The 14,789-nt window shown below is 43.4% G+C and overlaps 1 protein-coding gene across 1 annotated transcript; it reads right to left on the bottom strand.

The window, feature by feature from the left end:
- Nucleotides 1-4,572: 4,572 nt before the first annotated feature.
- Nucleotides 4,573-6,456, bottom strand: LOC123040620 (WRKY transcription factor SUSIBA2). The gene is made up of 3 exons (XM_044463410.1): nt 6,122-6,456; nt 5,733-5,837; nt 4,573-5,388 (listed from the first exon to the last, which is right to left on the bottom strand). Exons 1-3 carry the CDS (start codon nt 6,421-6,423, stop codon nt 4,752-4,754), a joined length of 1,044 nt encoding a protein of 347 aa, XP_044319345.1. The 5' UTR covers nt 6,424-6,456; the 3' UTR covers nt 4,573-4,751.
- Between the last annotated feature and the right edge of the window lie 8,333 nt (nt 6,457-14,789).

The raw sequence follows: 14,789 nt of genomic DNA, 5'->3' as shown, positions 1-14,789 counted from the left end.
TGGCACATCTTGTATGGGTCGTGGGCTTAAATGGACCTGACATAAGTAGGCCTTATATGGGTCGGCCTACTAATTTTTGCTGGGCCGGCCTTTTCACCGGAATGGGCCACTAGTGGGTCATTCCACGTGTCGACGTATCATAGGCGGCTCTTGTCCAATGAGTGGATGACATCTGTCCCAACTGTGAGGCAACACGTGTTTCCTCCGGCCATTGAGAATTTTACACGTGGAAAATCCCCATTGGTTATGGCTGTTAGCGGGTTATCGGATCCAAAACCGGACCTGATAGCTTAACGGTGTTCCTTTACGATGGATGCCACGTGTCGGTCATCCTTGATGAAAGCAGTTCTATGATGCGTGATTTATCATCATGGAAGTGGACACTTCCATGATGATAATTTTGGTAATGTCATGGAACACTTCTACGACAGCACAGGTATGACTATCTTGACTCTGTCATAAAATCGTTATGGATGTACATGCATGACAGAAAACGTGACCTACTGTGACAAACACGTATCATCACGGAAGTGTATTTTTTTGTAGTGCAAGAGCTGAAATTGGTATTTCGGACTCATGCCCGTGTCAAGAGGTATGAGACCTCTGACATGTACTTTTCCTAAAAGATGGAGGAGAATTGCTCAACTAGTGAGCATGTGCTCAGAATGTCTGGGTACTACAATCACTTGAATCAAGTGGGAGTTAATCTTCCAAATAAGATAGTGATTGACAGAGTTCTCTAGTCACCATCACCAAGTTACTGGAACTTCGTGATGAACATAGTATGCAAGGGATGACGAAAATGATTCCCGAGCTCTTCGTGATGCTGAAATCGACGAAGGTAGAAATCAAGATAGAGCATCAAGTGTTGATGATTAAACAAGACACTAGTTTCAAGAAAAGGTCAAAGGGAAAGAAAGGGAACTTCAAGAAGAATGGCAAGCAAGTTGTCACTCCCGTGAAGAATCCCAAAGCTGGACATAAGCCTGAAACTGCGTGCTTCTACTGCAAGGGAAATAGTCACTAGAAGTGGAACTGCCCCAAATATTTGGCGGATAAGAAGGATGGCAGAGTGAACGAAGGTATATTTGATATACATATTATTGATGTGTACCTTACTAGTACTCGTAGTAATCCCTGGGTATTTGATACTTGTTCGGTTGCTAAGATTAGTAACTCGAAACAGGAGTTGCAGAATAAATAGAGACTAGTTGAGGATGAAATGACGATGTGTGTTGGAAGTGGTTCCAAGATTGATATGATCATCATCGAGCACTCCCTATACTTTCAGGATTGGTGTTGAACGTAGATAAATGTCATTTGGTGTTTGCGTTGAGCATGAATATGATTAGTTCATGTTAATTGCAATACGATTATTCATTTAAAACAGAGATAATTGTTATTTTGTTTACATGAATAAAACCTTCTATGGTCATACACCCAATATTGATGGTTTACTGAATCTCGATCGTGGTAATACACATATTCATAGTATTGATGCCAAAAAATGCAAAGTTGATAATGATAGTGCAACTTATTTGTGGCACTGCCGTTTGGGTCATATCAGTGTAAAGTGCATAAAGAAACTTCATAAAGATGGACTTTTGGAATCACTTGATTATAAATCATTTGATGCTTGCGAACCGTGCCTTATGGGCAAGATGACTAAAACTCCGTTCTCCGAAACAATGAACGAGCTAGTGACTTATTGAAAATAATACATGCCGATGTATGCGGTCCAATGAATTTTTTTAAAATTACCGCGTTCCCCAACAGTGGGTGGGAAGGGAGGGTTAGGGGGGAGGGGGTGACAAGTAGGTTTTGTCCAACCGCCCCAGGAGCGAGTAGGGCACATCCGAGGATATCCAAAAAAATACCCAAATGATAAGTGTCACACGTCACGTACATGTCACTCTGGCTCTGACGTTTTTCGATGGCAATTCCAGTCACACAAGGATGGCAAATTCTAGTGACACACGGTAAGTTTGTGTCAAAAATAAACTGAAGCACGAAAGTTGCCATGCTTGCCAACTAAAGATGCCATCCTCGCGTAACTAAACTTGCCATTAAAAATGTTCGGAGTTGCCATGTGCTTATATCTGACGTTCAACACTTATCAAGGTCCAAAAAATATCCATATAGGAGCAGTGTTCATACGAGGGTTAGTTATTCCACCATACTTTCAAATCATGCATACCACATCTTTGGAGGTAATCTTTTACCCCTTTGATGGGATGAGAAGGAAGATTTTATTTACCAACACAATGTCACTGGTTATATTTTACTTGCGTGGCTGGTTGTCTTAGTCTGCACGTAAAATCTTTTGACCTAAAAAGGCGGATGTCAGTTCGAATAAACAAGCACGACACATTGGCCTGATATGCCCAAACTTATAGACTTGTTAAAAAAAGAAGCTATAAGACATTTCGCCATGGCGCTTGGAAGTAAATATTTGTCGTGTAATGACAACTTTGACCAAAGTTAATGTTTGCTTTTCATCCCACATTGGTCTTACTTTCTTTAAACAAAACTACTTTGTGGACATCAGAGTCTGCACGACAGCTGCCCGACTGCAAATCTGGCCGTCTGTTGCACTGTCATGATTTGCATGGACGCCCTGATGTGCTCCGTCGGGCGGAGATCATCCGCTGTGTGTCGTGTGTATAGCAGCTCTTTTTTTTAAAACACACAGTATAAACACAAATGTTCACATAAACACACGTATACTCATCCCTATGAGCTCGCACATGCATTCTACTCTTTTTTCGACAAATGATGAATTTTATTAACTCAAATGAAGCATCAAGAGGATATAAACACATATTCATTCTATTCTTATAAGCAACTTCGAGAGACTGGGCCGGTAAATCTTGAGATTGACGAATTCGCCACAGACATCTCATAGTTCAAGGGACTTCGCCCCCCACTCAATACACATTGCTAGAATGCCTGAAATAAATCTAGGAATTTGGTTTGCCCATGTTGGTCTTACCTGTACATGCTGGTAAGGTGACTAATTTGCATAATTAATGTAAATAAAGTTCATGTAGCGATTATTGTGACACGTATGAATCAGGTTGACTATAATTTATTTTATGGACATCTAATGCACAGAAGCAGAAAGATAGATCCGCATGCTCAAAAAGTAGGATACCATACACTAGCTATTAGCATGAAAGTTCAGAGTATATATAGTTGAAACTTCTTCAGGAAGTGAAATCTTCACTCCTCAGTGCTGAATCTTAGCTTGACTTCGACTAGCTAGCATATACGCCAAGGGTGGAAAGGTACTTTGTCCTCGGATCTTAAATGGATCCGTGTAACTTACTGGCTTTGAGACCACTCATGGTGACCAGGCAAGTAGTTTTTATTGCTTTGTTTTTCGGGAACGTAAGATTAAAAATGTTGAAAAAACTACACATGTTCTTTGCCTTTTTGTGGCCTTGTTCCATTTGAGCTTATCACCTGGAGGAAGTTCATGCATGAGTTCCTTGCTTTTATTTTCTATGTGAAAATGATTGGAGCCATGTGTCGAGTGGTTGAGCCAATTCAGTAGTTTTTTCAGTACTATATATGCAGTGTAGTCAAAGTTTCTGGAGTGAAACACTTGGAAACTTGGCGTGACATTTTCCAATTTTCGTTGTCACTATGGTCTATGGCCAATGTGGATATCCATTGGTCCAACCAAAAGCATCGATGCAGACCCTAGTGCGGTGGTATCTTGGTTTCAAGGACTAGCTATTGGCATGCATCATCTAATAAACAAAAGAATATACTGGTAACTTAATTAAAAGATCATAAAGGGTGGCTACAAACCGGGTTGATACTGTCAAACCATGTGCAATTGTTTAATGTACAAGTTAACCAAAGTATGCATTCTAAATCTTGATGAGATGGAGCTTTCGTCTCTGGAAATTGTAAATTTGTAATGCCTGGCCAATTTTTTGTTTTAAACATGCTCATTCTCTTCTTCTTGATAAAATTGCACTGCTCCTGCTTTTTCAGGTTCCTCGGAAATAATCTTGATGGCTTCCCCCAGCATAGCAAAATGATTTTGATTTGACCATTATAATTGTTGATTATTGTTGTATTCACTTTTTTTGGGGTCTTGCCTACAAGGGTTCACATGTCTCTCCGCTCACTTATTTTTATGGGGGTTTTAGTGTGTGCGTGCGTTGGGTGTTGAGTTGGTTGTAATGATTTTTTGTTCTACTAGTATTTGGTTGTGTTAGAATTATAGAAAAAAATATCCCAAAAAAGAGAATTATAAAGTTTTTACAACACAAAAGGTTCAACCTTACATGCAGGTAGTACTCATGTGCATTAGTTGGTTGTGATCATGGGCTCTAATGCTCTATACCACAACAAATAGCTGAGGGGCTTGGCGCCAAAAGATCAAAGTGACTTACTGAGGATTTTGTGTCCTAGTTTGGTTCATGTGCTTGTAATAAACGATGTAATGATGTTGAGTTGTAAGCATTTTTTTTATGCAGTGGTCAGGTAATGAAAGCTTCTATTTTCCAAAAAAAATATGTTTACATAAATCAACATTTACAAACCCATAATTTAAGGTCGTACAGGCAAACTTACATATATATTTACACTTGACATGCCAATATAGTACAGATTACTAGATAGCTATCTTTCTGTTCATATCCACAGTTCCACACATGCCCAATATACTCATACATAGACAGTACACCGTACTATCGTTACTCGGCCCGTGCAAACTGCGCAAGCCCTTGTTATGGTCAGGAATCAAAGCTGAACAGGTCGTCGTCGTAAACGTTATTGCCAAATGATCCCTCCAACGAGCCCGACATGAACCCGAGGCTGCTCGGGGAGGAAGGGAAGCTGTCCATGCCTGCGACAGCACTGTCGACGCCGGTGACCTCCACCACCGGCCAGTACTCCGCCGGCGCTGATCCCACAGTCAACGGCGATGTCCTTATGCCAGTAACGTTGATGAACTGCCCGCCGGCGTACTGCATGTACTTGCTGTGGCAAGCCGGCGACGGTGAGTCGCTGGACACGCCCTCCTGAGCTGGCGGAGAGGAGCTGTGGTTGGAGAAGCGGGAGAAGAGCATAGGATGATGATCAGCCGCTTCTTTCATGAGATGATGAGAAAAAGCGCTCGTGCTCGTGCTGGCAGTGAAAGCGCGGTTGGCTCCATTGATGGGCGCGAAGCTGATGAGGTTTGCACAGTCCGGCGGCGGGGCAGCGTCGGCGGCCCCTTGGACGATGAGTGATGGAAATGTGGAGGGATCCCTGCAGGTGTGCTGGCCATAGTAGTCGATGGTGTACTCCGACGGGTTGGACTCGGATACGTGGACGTGCCTCTTGGCCTTGCAGCCCTTATCTGGCAAATGCGTGCACCTGTAGTAGCTCCTGCATACATATGCACATATATGCAAATTAGTGATAATCCTACATATGTGAGCTAGCTACAAGTCTACTAGGTCTCCAATAATACCCCAATACAACAACTGGTGCTATATATAGGGACTTAGGGAGCGATAAGTACCATATGCATGCATGCATGCATGCATTTGATCAATGGAAAAGCTCAACTTCCCCTTAAAAGGATAAAATAAAAAAGCTCAACTAGCAAGTATGCAACTAGTTAATTGACCAGTTGGCAAGTGTGCTTGGCTAGCTAGCTTCAATATTAGTGATTCAGTAATCACTCTTTACTTATATTTGGACAGTTCGGACATATTGAAATGGTGTACCTCGGGTTAGTAGAGTCGTTTATCTGTTTCTGCCCGTACTTCCTCCATGACTTGCCATCTGTGAGCGTCGTAGCGGTGACCGTCCTGATTAGAGGGCTCTTCATCCTGCCATGAGTAACAAACATAATTAATTAGCAACTATATAGAGTATTTGATTTGATGTACCCATGCATGCCCAAGTAGCTAATATTAGTGGCATATCTACTTTTGATGTTTTCAATCTGATAACACAGGAATTGGCCATCACAAGTCGTCCCCTGATCATTGGCGCTTAAAGTTCCCCCACTAGGCCGCCAAAATTAATAGTACAATTTGCAAAAGTGGATGTTGAAGCTAGTTGCACGTATACCGGTATATACGGCTAATAAAGGGTTCTAGAGTCTCTTCACCTTCTCCTCGAGCTGCTCCGGCGGTGCGGCCCGGACGACGCAGTGCCCGACCTCTTCCTCCTCCCGCCCGGTCCTCGACCTGGCCCCGACGAAGACGCCACGCCACCATCACCGGTGCCGAGAACCGACAGGGCGCTCGACAGCTTGGCCATCATCCCCTCCACCAGCTCCCCGGCCTCCACGGTCGCCCCAGGCGAAGACTCCTGCAGCACGGTCTGCAGCATCGCCACGCGGTCGCGAACATCCACAAGGTCGTCTAAGACCACCGCCGCAGGTGAGCGCCCGCCGCCGGAGGACGCCATGACAACCACAGGGAGAGCAGGCGAAGCTGCTGCTGGTGGTGCTGCGGAGTAGAGTCGGTAGGGTTAGCGTGCCGCAGTTTTTATCGGCGTGCTCGGCGCGCAGTGGGAAGGTGGGGGGAAAAGTAAGAGGAAGTGGCGAGGAACAAGGAGGCGAGCGCGTGCGGCCCCCGGCTAGGAAGGCGACGCCGGGGCGTCATCGGCGTGACTCAGCCGGGTGAGCTCACCGGTCCCTCTCATGCATGCATGGTCGTGGGGCCATGCATGGCACTGGCACCGCCGCCTCTATCCGGCACAAATGGTTTGCACAGTCATGATGTTAGCACTACGATTAATCTACCATTATTTTTTACGGTAAAGGGCCAATTTTCCTCCATAAAAAAAGTAAAGGGCCAATTGATGGATGCCACTTTTCTTACAGGCCACAGAAGTCGCAATGCTCACCAAGGAAAATATAGTAAAAGCGGAACGCCTATAACTAGCAAACTGATCACTCGGGAAGACATTTAAATAATCTGCTGTTGTGCGGTGCACTGTGCCCTCTCGCCCAGCAATCGTCCAAGGGGGAGGAACGGAGCATCTTCCAACACAGCAAACTGCTTGCGTATCAGCAGGGGAGTACCTACAATCTCAAGCTCAAATGCACCCGCAAAAATACTACAAGTAAATTCTCAAAAAATAATAGTAAGAAAATAATTTAAAAACTGATTTTTTTTTCTGGATGAACATCGACAAGTTTTCTAACATGCTACAAAATTTCGCCCCGAATAATCATCCATAGAGGTGTGTGCCAAAAAAGCAAAAATGAGTGCTCCAAAATGCAGAATCCCCAATATTGTTTTTTGTACGGGCCTCCACGGCTGTCTTTTCAAAGTGAAATTTTGCAGGATGTTAGAACTTCAATTGGTGTTCATACAAACAAACAAAAAAAGATTTTTTTACTTTTTTATTGTTTCAGGAGTTACTGTTTATGCGGGCAACGATGCTACACTTACGGACGGCTAGCCCACGGAAAACAACTACGCGCGGAGGGAGAGCCAGCTGATTGTTATGCGGGTGCATTGTGCTCGAGATTAGATACTCCATATCCGGGAGGCAAAAGAAAACATGTTGCCCATCTGCCGTGTCCACTTGCACAGCCGAATACCCGACGCAAGTCGACAGCCGCAGTCACAAAGTGGGCGTACCCAGGGTGCTTCTTAAAATACGCCATCAGTGACACAAACTGTACATGCTGCCTGCGTTAGTTCTGAAACAATATACACTGTACTCCCTCCGTCCGAAAAAGCTTGTCTCTCAAATGGATATATCTAGCATCAAGCACTAGTAGAAAACAGAGCATTTGTCCCGGTTTGTAAGGGCCTTTAGTCCCGGTTCATGAATCGGGACTAAAGGGTCGTTACTAATGCCTCCCCCCTTTAGTCCCGGTTCTAACACGAACCGGGACAGATGGTCCTTCACGTGGCCGGTGCGCTGAGCCCAGGCAGGGGGGACCTTTGGTCCTGGTTGGTGGCACCAACCGGGACCAAAAGGCGATGTTTTTCTTTTTTTTTTAAAAAAAGTGGCTGCTTTAGGGGTTTTGGGGGTTATTTTTAGGTTGTTATTAGCTAGCTAATAGAGAGAAGTGTCCTCTCTTATATCTTCGTCCTTGGTTTACCAACGTTGTTGCTATGCTCATTTCACCCGCCGATATAATAACCCATGCATGCTCGCATCATACATCATCACATATAATAACAAGTCCTACTAATCATGCACCATCATACAACTTCTACTCGTTATTAATAATAAGTCATACGATCATCATCCTCATAGTCATCGAACCCAACCCTACATAATTGTTCTTAGCACATGATCATCAGTATCAGGTAGGACCTAAACACTCTTAAGGTAAAATAGCATAAAATAATATAGACCTTGACTCTCCATTATGAAGAATGAAGATCATCCTGTCTCCAATTCTTGTGCTTCGCTGCCTTTTGCTTCCAAGAAGCTCCTTACGACTGTTCATATATTTTTTCCATTCTTTGATTGTCATGTCTCCACTTCTTTTAGAAACCCGGTATGAACAGTTCAGATTCGTAGGAAGACCTAGTTGTATGTTCAAAACATGAAGGCTACCGTGCGTATACATCAGATGAGGCACACAATCATTCGAAATTATCTGTTGAAAAACATAGTAATAACTTCGTAGTTAGCAATGATGTACTAGATTTAGAAGTGTGCAAAAAGATGCACGGATGTCATAATAGTAAAAAATCTTACCAGGGTATCTCCATGGTAGTTACCGTAGTTCAACACGTGTACTAGTGGCACGTATTGACCATAATATTGAGGAATTCGATTGTAGACATTGTAATTCTCAAGATCAGTACAAAATGTGATCAGATGATTTTTCTCCCTATAAGTTAATTCGGAGCCATCGGTGTAGTGGGTTTTGTCTACCATCTTCCGCACATTCTTTGAAGAATAAAAATAAGCTGTTAATGGAAATAAGATGTCAACTATTTTGAAATAAATAATATAAATTACTTAATAATTAACTATGTTAAGCTCACATGGGGGAAGAATTGGAGGTGTATCCACAAGGACCCAAATCGAAGGTCTGTCTTGCTCGATTGTAGGATCACCAAGATCCATGGTGACAAGCATACCCTCATCAAAACCGTACATCTTGCAAAGTGTTTCCCAATTTTTGCAACCAAAATGGGTTACACTCTCAGCATTGTACAGCTTTACTTGAAAATCCACACCATGATGGGTCCTTAGGAGAATTTTTTTGGTTTCCATACTTTCATGGTCTTCAAAACTCATCCTCTCCAAGACATAGCGTCTTGCAAGCATGGGATAAGCTAGTCGAATTGGAAAAGATGAAAAATACATGTTAAAATAGTTGAAGTCGTGCTTAATTACGAAAAAAACTATTGTCGTCGTTGTGTACCGTATGAACATCGAAGGTCTCCTCGAGCTTAATGCTGAAGCCCCGATCTTCGTCCAGCTCAATGAACCTGTCGCACATACCTCGGTCGTCGTGGCACTAGTCGCACTCCCCCGGGCGGTTTTCGTCGCCCGAGTACGACATTTCTGGCCTATGTTCATAATTCAAATATTAAACTAGATCATTATTATTAATCACGGGTTGACTATTGGTGATGGTACATAGCTCCTCCTTTCATTCCCTAGTGCATTATTACACCAAATTGTCTAGCACACAGGAATGAAGGAGAACTTTTCTAATATGAGCATTCAATAAGCAAAACCAAATCATAAAATAAGCAAAACAAAATCATAAAATAAAGTAGTATTCAAATTAGCATGCATTCAATTATAAGCAAAAGTACATCATCTCTTGGTGTCCGTACATCGTCAAATATTATCACTAATATAGCATCATTAATACAACTAGAACCGTAGCGCCCGACGGGTACCATCGCGGGCGGTGGACACCCAAAGATAAGGAACCATCACAGGATCATAGCTCTAGTGAGATCCCTGAAGAATCTGCCAGGTATTGTCGAACCTGCCCTCCAATGCAATCATATAGCGACGGACGTGCTCGTCCTCCTCGCTGACACGATGACGTACCACCTCCGCGGTGTCCGAAAGCCTCGGCACCGTCACTGGCCCACGCGACCGCCACCAAACAAAGATCGGGTCAACAACGGGCTGCCTTCTCACCAACCTACGTCCCTCGGAAGGTAGCACCTCCCAATACCAGCCCGGCGGAGCCCAGTCCCGAACATGGCCCTGATCAAGCAGGCCTCCACCGCTGAGTCGACGACAACGCGGATGCGGGATAGGCATCGCCGACGTCGATGCGGGAACTACTTCTATATATAGTTAAAAAAGTAGTTTTATTAATTAAATCAACTAGTTCAAGTACTAAGCACTTACTATAAAAAGTAGTACTTACTAAAAATAAACTAGTTTAACTATAGTTCTATTATTTTTCTAACTATAAACACTTTCTCTTCTTATTTTTTTCATTTTTCCTCTATTCTAAATATGAACATATTCATAAATGAGTTATATCATTCACAGTTTTCCTATACATACACAATAAGTTGACAAAGAAAATACTATGGACAAAAAAATCATTAAAATTCTATGAACAAAATTACAACAGAAAAAAAATCATACAAATTCTATGAACAAAAAAAATCATAAAAATTTGACATATTCGATCTTTGCATATATATGAACATACAAACATGCATATTCAACAATAATATCACCAAAAAAAATTATTAACAAAAAAAAACTAACACAATTATATGAACAAATTAATTACACAATATGAAAAAAAATCTAACACAAAAATCTATAAACTACACATCTAAATTACTACACATCTAACAAAAAAATCTATGAACTACAAAAAAATCTAAAAAAATCTAACAAAATTAACTACACATTTAAATTAACTACTACTAACGTCAAATTAAATTAGTTGCTCACGGCGACGGCGACGACGACGGCGATGGCGACGGCGAGGTGCGGCGCGGGGCGGCCGGGGCGACGACGGCATCGGGACGACGCGGAGACGACGTCGGGGAGCCGCGGGACGGGGCGGCGCGGAGACGGCGTCGGGGCGGCGCGGGACGGGGCGGCGCGGAGACGGCGTCGGGGTGGTGCGGGACGGGGCGGCGCAGGCCGGGGATGGATTCGCCGCCGTCGAGGGAGAGCAGGAGAAGAGATTGAAGTGGGGATGGGCGGTTCTGAAATTTTCCTAAGTGCTACTTATACAGCAACGGCATTGGTCCCGGTTCGTGGCACTAACCGGGACTAAAGCACCCCTTTAGTCCCGGTTGGAGCCACCAACCGGGACCAACGGCCTCTTTTCAGCAGTCCAAAGGGCGGGAAGCAGAGGGCTTTGGTCCCGGTTGGAGGCACCAACCGGGACTAAAGGGGGGCATTGGTACCGGTTCATGGCACGAACCGGTACCAATGCACCACTTTAGTCCCGGTTGGTGCCACCAACCGGGACTAAAGGCCCTGTGCTGCCCGCGTCGCGGCACGAAAGTTTAGTCCCACCTCGCTAGCTGAGGGAGCTCGAGAGTGGTTTATAAGCCCCAGTCCGGCTGCCCTCTCGAGCTCCTCTCAAATGCAGGCTTACGGGCCTAAACGCACTATATGTGCCTGTGGGCCTATTGGGCCTATTGTGAGCCTGAATCCTGGCCCATTGTTGGGTTTCTAGTCGTATTCAGGCCATGGTAGCCCTTTAGGTGGCACTTTTTTATTTTATTTATTTTATTTTTTGCTTTGAATTATTTATTTTCTTTTGATTTTTGTTTTTTTATTTTTTTTCTTTTAGCTCAGATTAATTCTAATTACTTATTTATGTTTTTATATGATAATTCTTTTTGTTTTTAATGTTTTGAACAGAATTCTAATTACTTATTTATTTTCTTTTATGATAATTCTTTTTTCTACTAAAGTTTGTAGTAAAATTCTAATTGCTTATTTATTTTCTTTTATGATAATTCTTTTTGCTTTTAATGTTTTGAACAGATTTCTAATTACTTATTTATTTTATTTTATGATAATTCTTTTTGCTTTTAATGTTTTGAACAGAATTCTAATTACTTATTTATTTTCTTTATGATAATTTTTTTGCTATTAAAGTTTGTAACAAAATTCTATATAATTTTAGTTTCAATAATACTAGAGGTTTATAAAAGCTTTTTAGTTGATTCCTTCAGTACCAGTTCTAAGGCTGTTACAAAGGCATTTTATTTGGTACAGGTTTTAAGGCTGGTGCCCCACGAGCACCTTTTAGTACCGGTTCGTGGCATGAACCGGTAAAAGAGTTTTTTAGTTGATTCTTTCTGCAGCTGTTTTTTAGTCCCACCTCGCCAGCGAGAGGCACTCGCAGCGGTTTATAAGCCCCGAGTGCAGAGACGATGCAGAAGAGGCTCAATGCTAACTTGCACGTTGCTTAGCTTTAAGCCTTGAGGAATAGGGTAGACTGCACGGAGCTATGTGCAGTGCAGTTTACACTATTCCGAAAGGCTTGAAGCTAATTAACGAGAATTGTGCCTCTTTTTTATTTTTAATGACTTATTACAACTCAGAAATAAATAGAAAAAAATAAATATAGCAGAAAAGAAAAAAACTATATAAAAAACTACTCAGAAATAAATAGAAGAAAAAATAGTTGTGATTAACTTTACTAAAAAAATGAACATATATGCGCTTATAGAGAAAATTCAACCTAAATTCATAATAAATTTCTACTAACTTCAGAGAAATTCAATATGAATTTAGGTCAAATTCCCTGTATAAGGGCATCTATTTTCACTTTGAAATGAGCTCAACAAGGCAAAGAGGGAGGGGCTTATAAACGGGTGTGAGCGCCCTTCGGTTGGCGAGGTGGGACTAAACTCTGACCGCAACGAGGACCAACCCTTTAGTCCCGGTTGGCGGCACGAACCGGGACTAATGGGCTGTCTTTGGTCCCGGTTCAAGCCGTCAACCGGGACCAATAATTATGGGCCAGAAGCGAGGCCCATTGGTCCCGGTTCGTCCCACCAAGCGGGACCAAAAGGTCCAGACGAACCGGGACCAATGGCCCACATGGCCCGGCCGGCCCCCGGGGCTCATGAACCGGGTCCAATGCCACCATTGGTCCCGATTTTGAACTGAACCGGGACTAATGAGCTGACCCGGCCTGGACCATTGCTCCTTTTTCTACTAGTGAAGTTAGTGCCAGATACATCCAATTGAGAAACAAGATAGGACAAGTTTTTCGGGACGGAGGTAGTACGTGGTACGTTCATGAACATCACACACCTGACACAACTTGTATGGCAGAATCACCATCACAAAGATAGAAAAATGAGATGGTTCACGACACATGACAAAGAATTAATGTTCACCGTCCCCCTAAACGACCACACCGGCTCCAGTGCTCTACGCCATTCAATCGGTGATGCCAGAACTGACCATACCGTGTACATTCATCTCAAATTATTACCTTCTCAGTTCTCACGTAACCTGTAGATTCGGACGAGCACTGGAATTTCCAATTAGAGCAAGACTACCTCTGTGAACGTCATGGTGGTTAATCTTGTTGCTCCATTGATAACCCTCATTTCAGCAGCCAACCCCACAGCGACTGACGGGGCGTAAACTCCTCAAGGTATCACTGTGATTCTTATCGTCCTCCTCTGGAGGTTGATCAGGTGTTGCCACAGGAAATAGTGATTCGACTTCCTTCAGCGTCAAAGCAAGCTCGTCTTTGATCCGCACATAAAATCTTACAACCCAAAAAGTACTCCCTCCATCCTGAAATATAAGAGCGTTTTTTACACTGTATTTTTGTATTTTGAAACAGAGGGAGTAGTTGTCACTTATGATTTGCGGATAAACAAGCACGACACACTGGCCTCATATATATCCAAGCTGATAGATTTACTGAAAAGGAAGGCTAAGACATTTCTCCATGCGATTTGGAAGTAAATATTTGTCGTATTATAACAACTTTAACTTGTGCATGTAGGTGACTGTGAGTTAGTTGATTATAGTTTAGTTTAAGGGCAGCTAATGAACCAAAGTGGAAAGTTGGATCCACATGCACCAAAAGCAGAAAGCTAGATCCACCTGCACTAGCGCTTTTTTTTTCCTGCGTGCTTTCTCGTAGCTGGACTTGCACGACATCGCGGCAGGTGGCCGGCGATGCGCCCAGAGGTGGAGCGGTGTTTCCTCCTCCACATCGAAGACGGCGGATCTCGGCGGCGTGGCGCAACGGAGACTCGGCGCCCGATGCGTGTAGATGGACTCGCGCGGGAGGAGGTGGCTGTCTGGCGTCATGATGGCGTCGATGGCAGAGTGACCTGACAAGGTAGAAGCCTCAATATCTGCTCTGAAGACGGACCTATGAAAGATGGCGGCGACGACACATGTGAGTGCGTCAGATCGGTTTGTGCCCCAGACCCGGTATGTGGCTCGGCTGGGGCTTCCGGCTTTTGATGATAGATTTAGGTGAGTCGTCTGGGTATTTGGCCCAGCTAGCATCCCTTCATCATATGAATAGAAGTAGTGGCATATGTTGCCAAGATGGCGGATTCAGACATATTGTTGTAATACTTTGTAAGGTCCTCAAAAATAATCAATAAAGTGACTGCATGCATCTTCCAGATGAAAAGGCCGGGGTCATCCTCCTTTTCTAAAAAAAAACCTGCACTAAAGCTAGCAACGAGACAGAAGGTTCTGAGGTATATATAGTTGAAACTTCTGCATGAGGGCATGTACAATGGGGGCAACACCTAGCTGCTGCCCCGTCCATCCACGTAGGTGAAAAAGTATGAGGCGCTTGGTTTGATTTTTAATACCCCAATGCATCAGCCTGAGGCTGCACCTCATTGGGA

The sequence above is a fragment of the Triticum aestivum genome, chromosome 2B, assembly GCF_018294505.1.
Source record: "Triticum aestivum cultivar Chinese Spring chromosome 2B, IWGSC CS RefSeq v2.1, whole genome shotgun sequence".
Classification (NCBI taxonomy): Eukaryota; Viridiplantae; Streptophyta; class Magnoliopsida; order Poales; family Poaceae; genus Triticum; species Triticum aestivum.
Note: the sequence above shows the minus strand (reverse complement) of the source record. Positions and strands in the feature narration are given on the sequence as shown.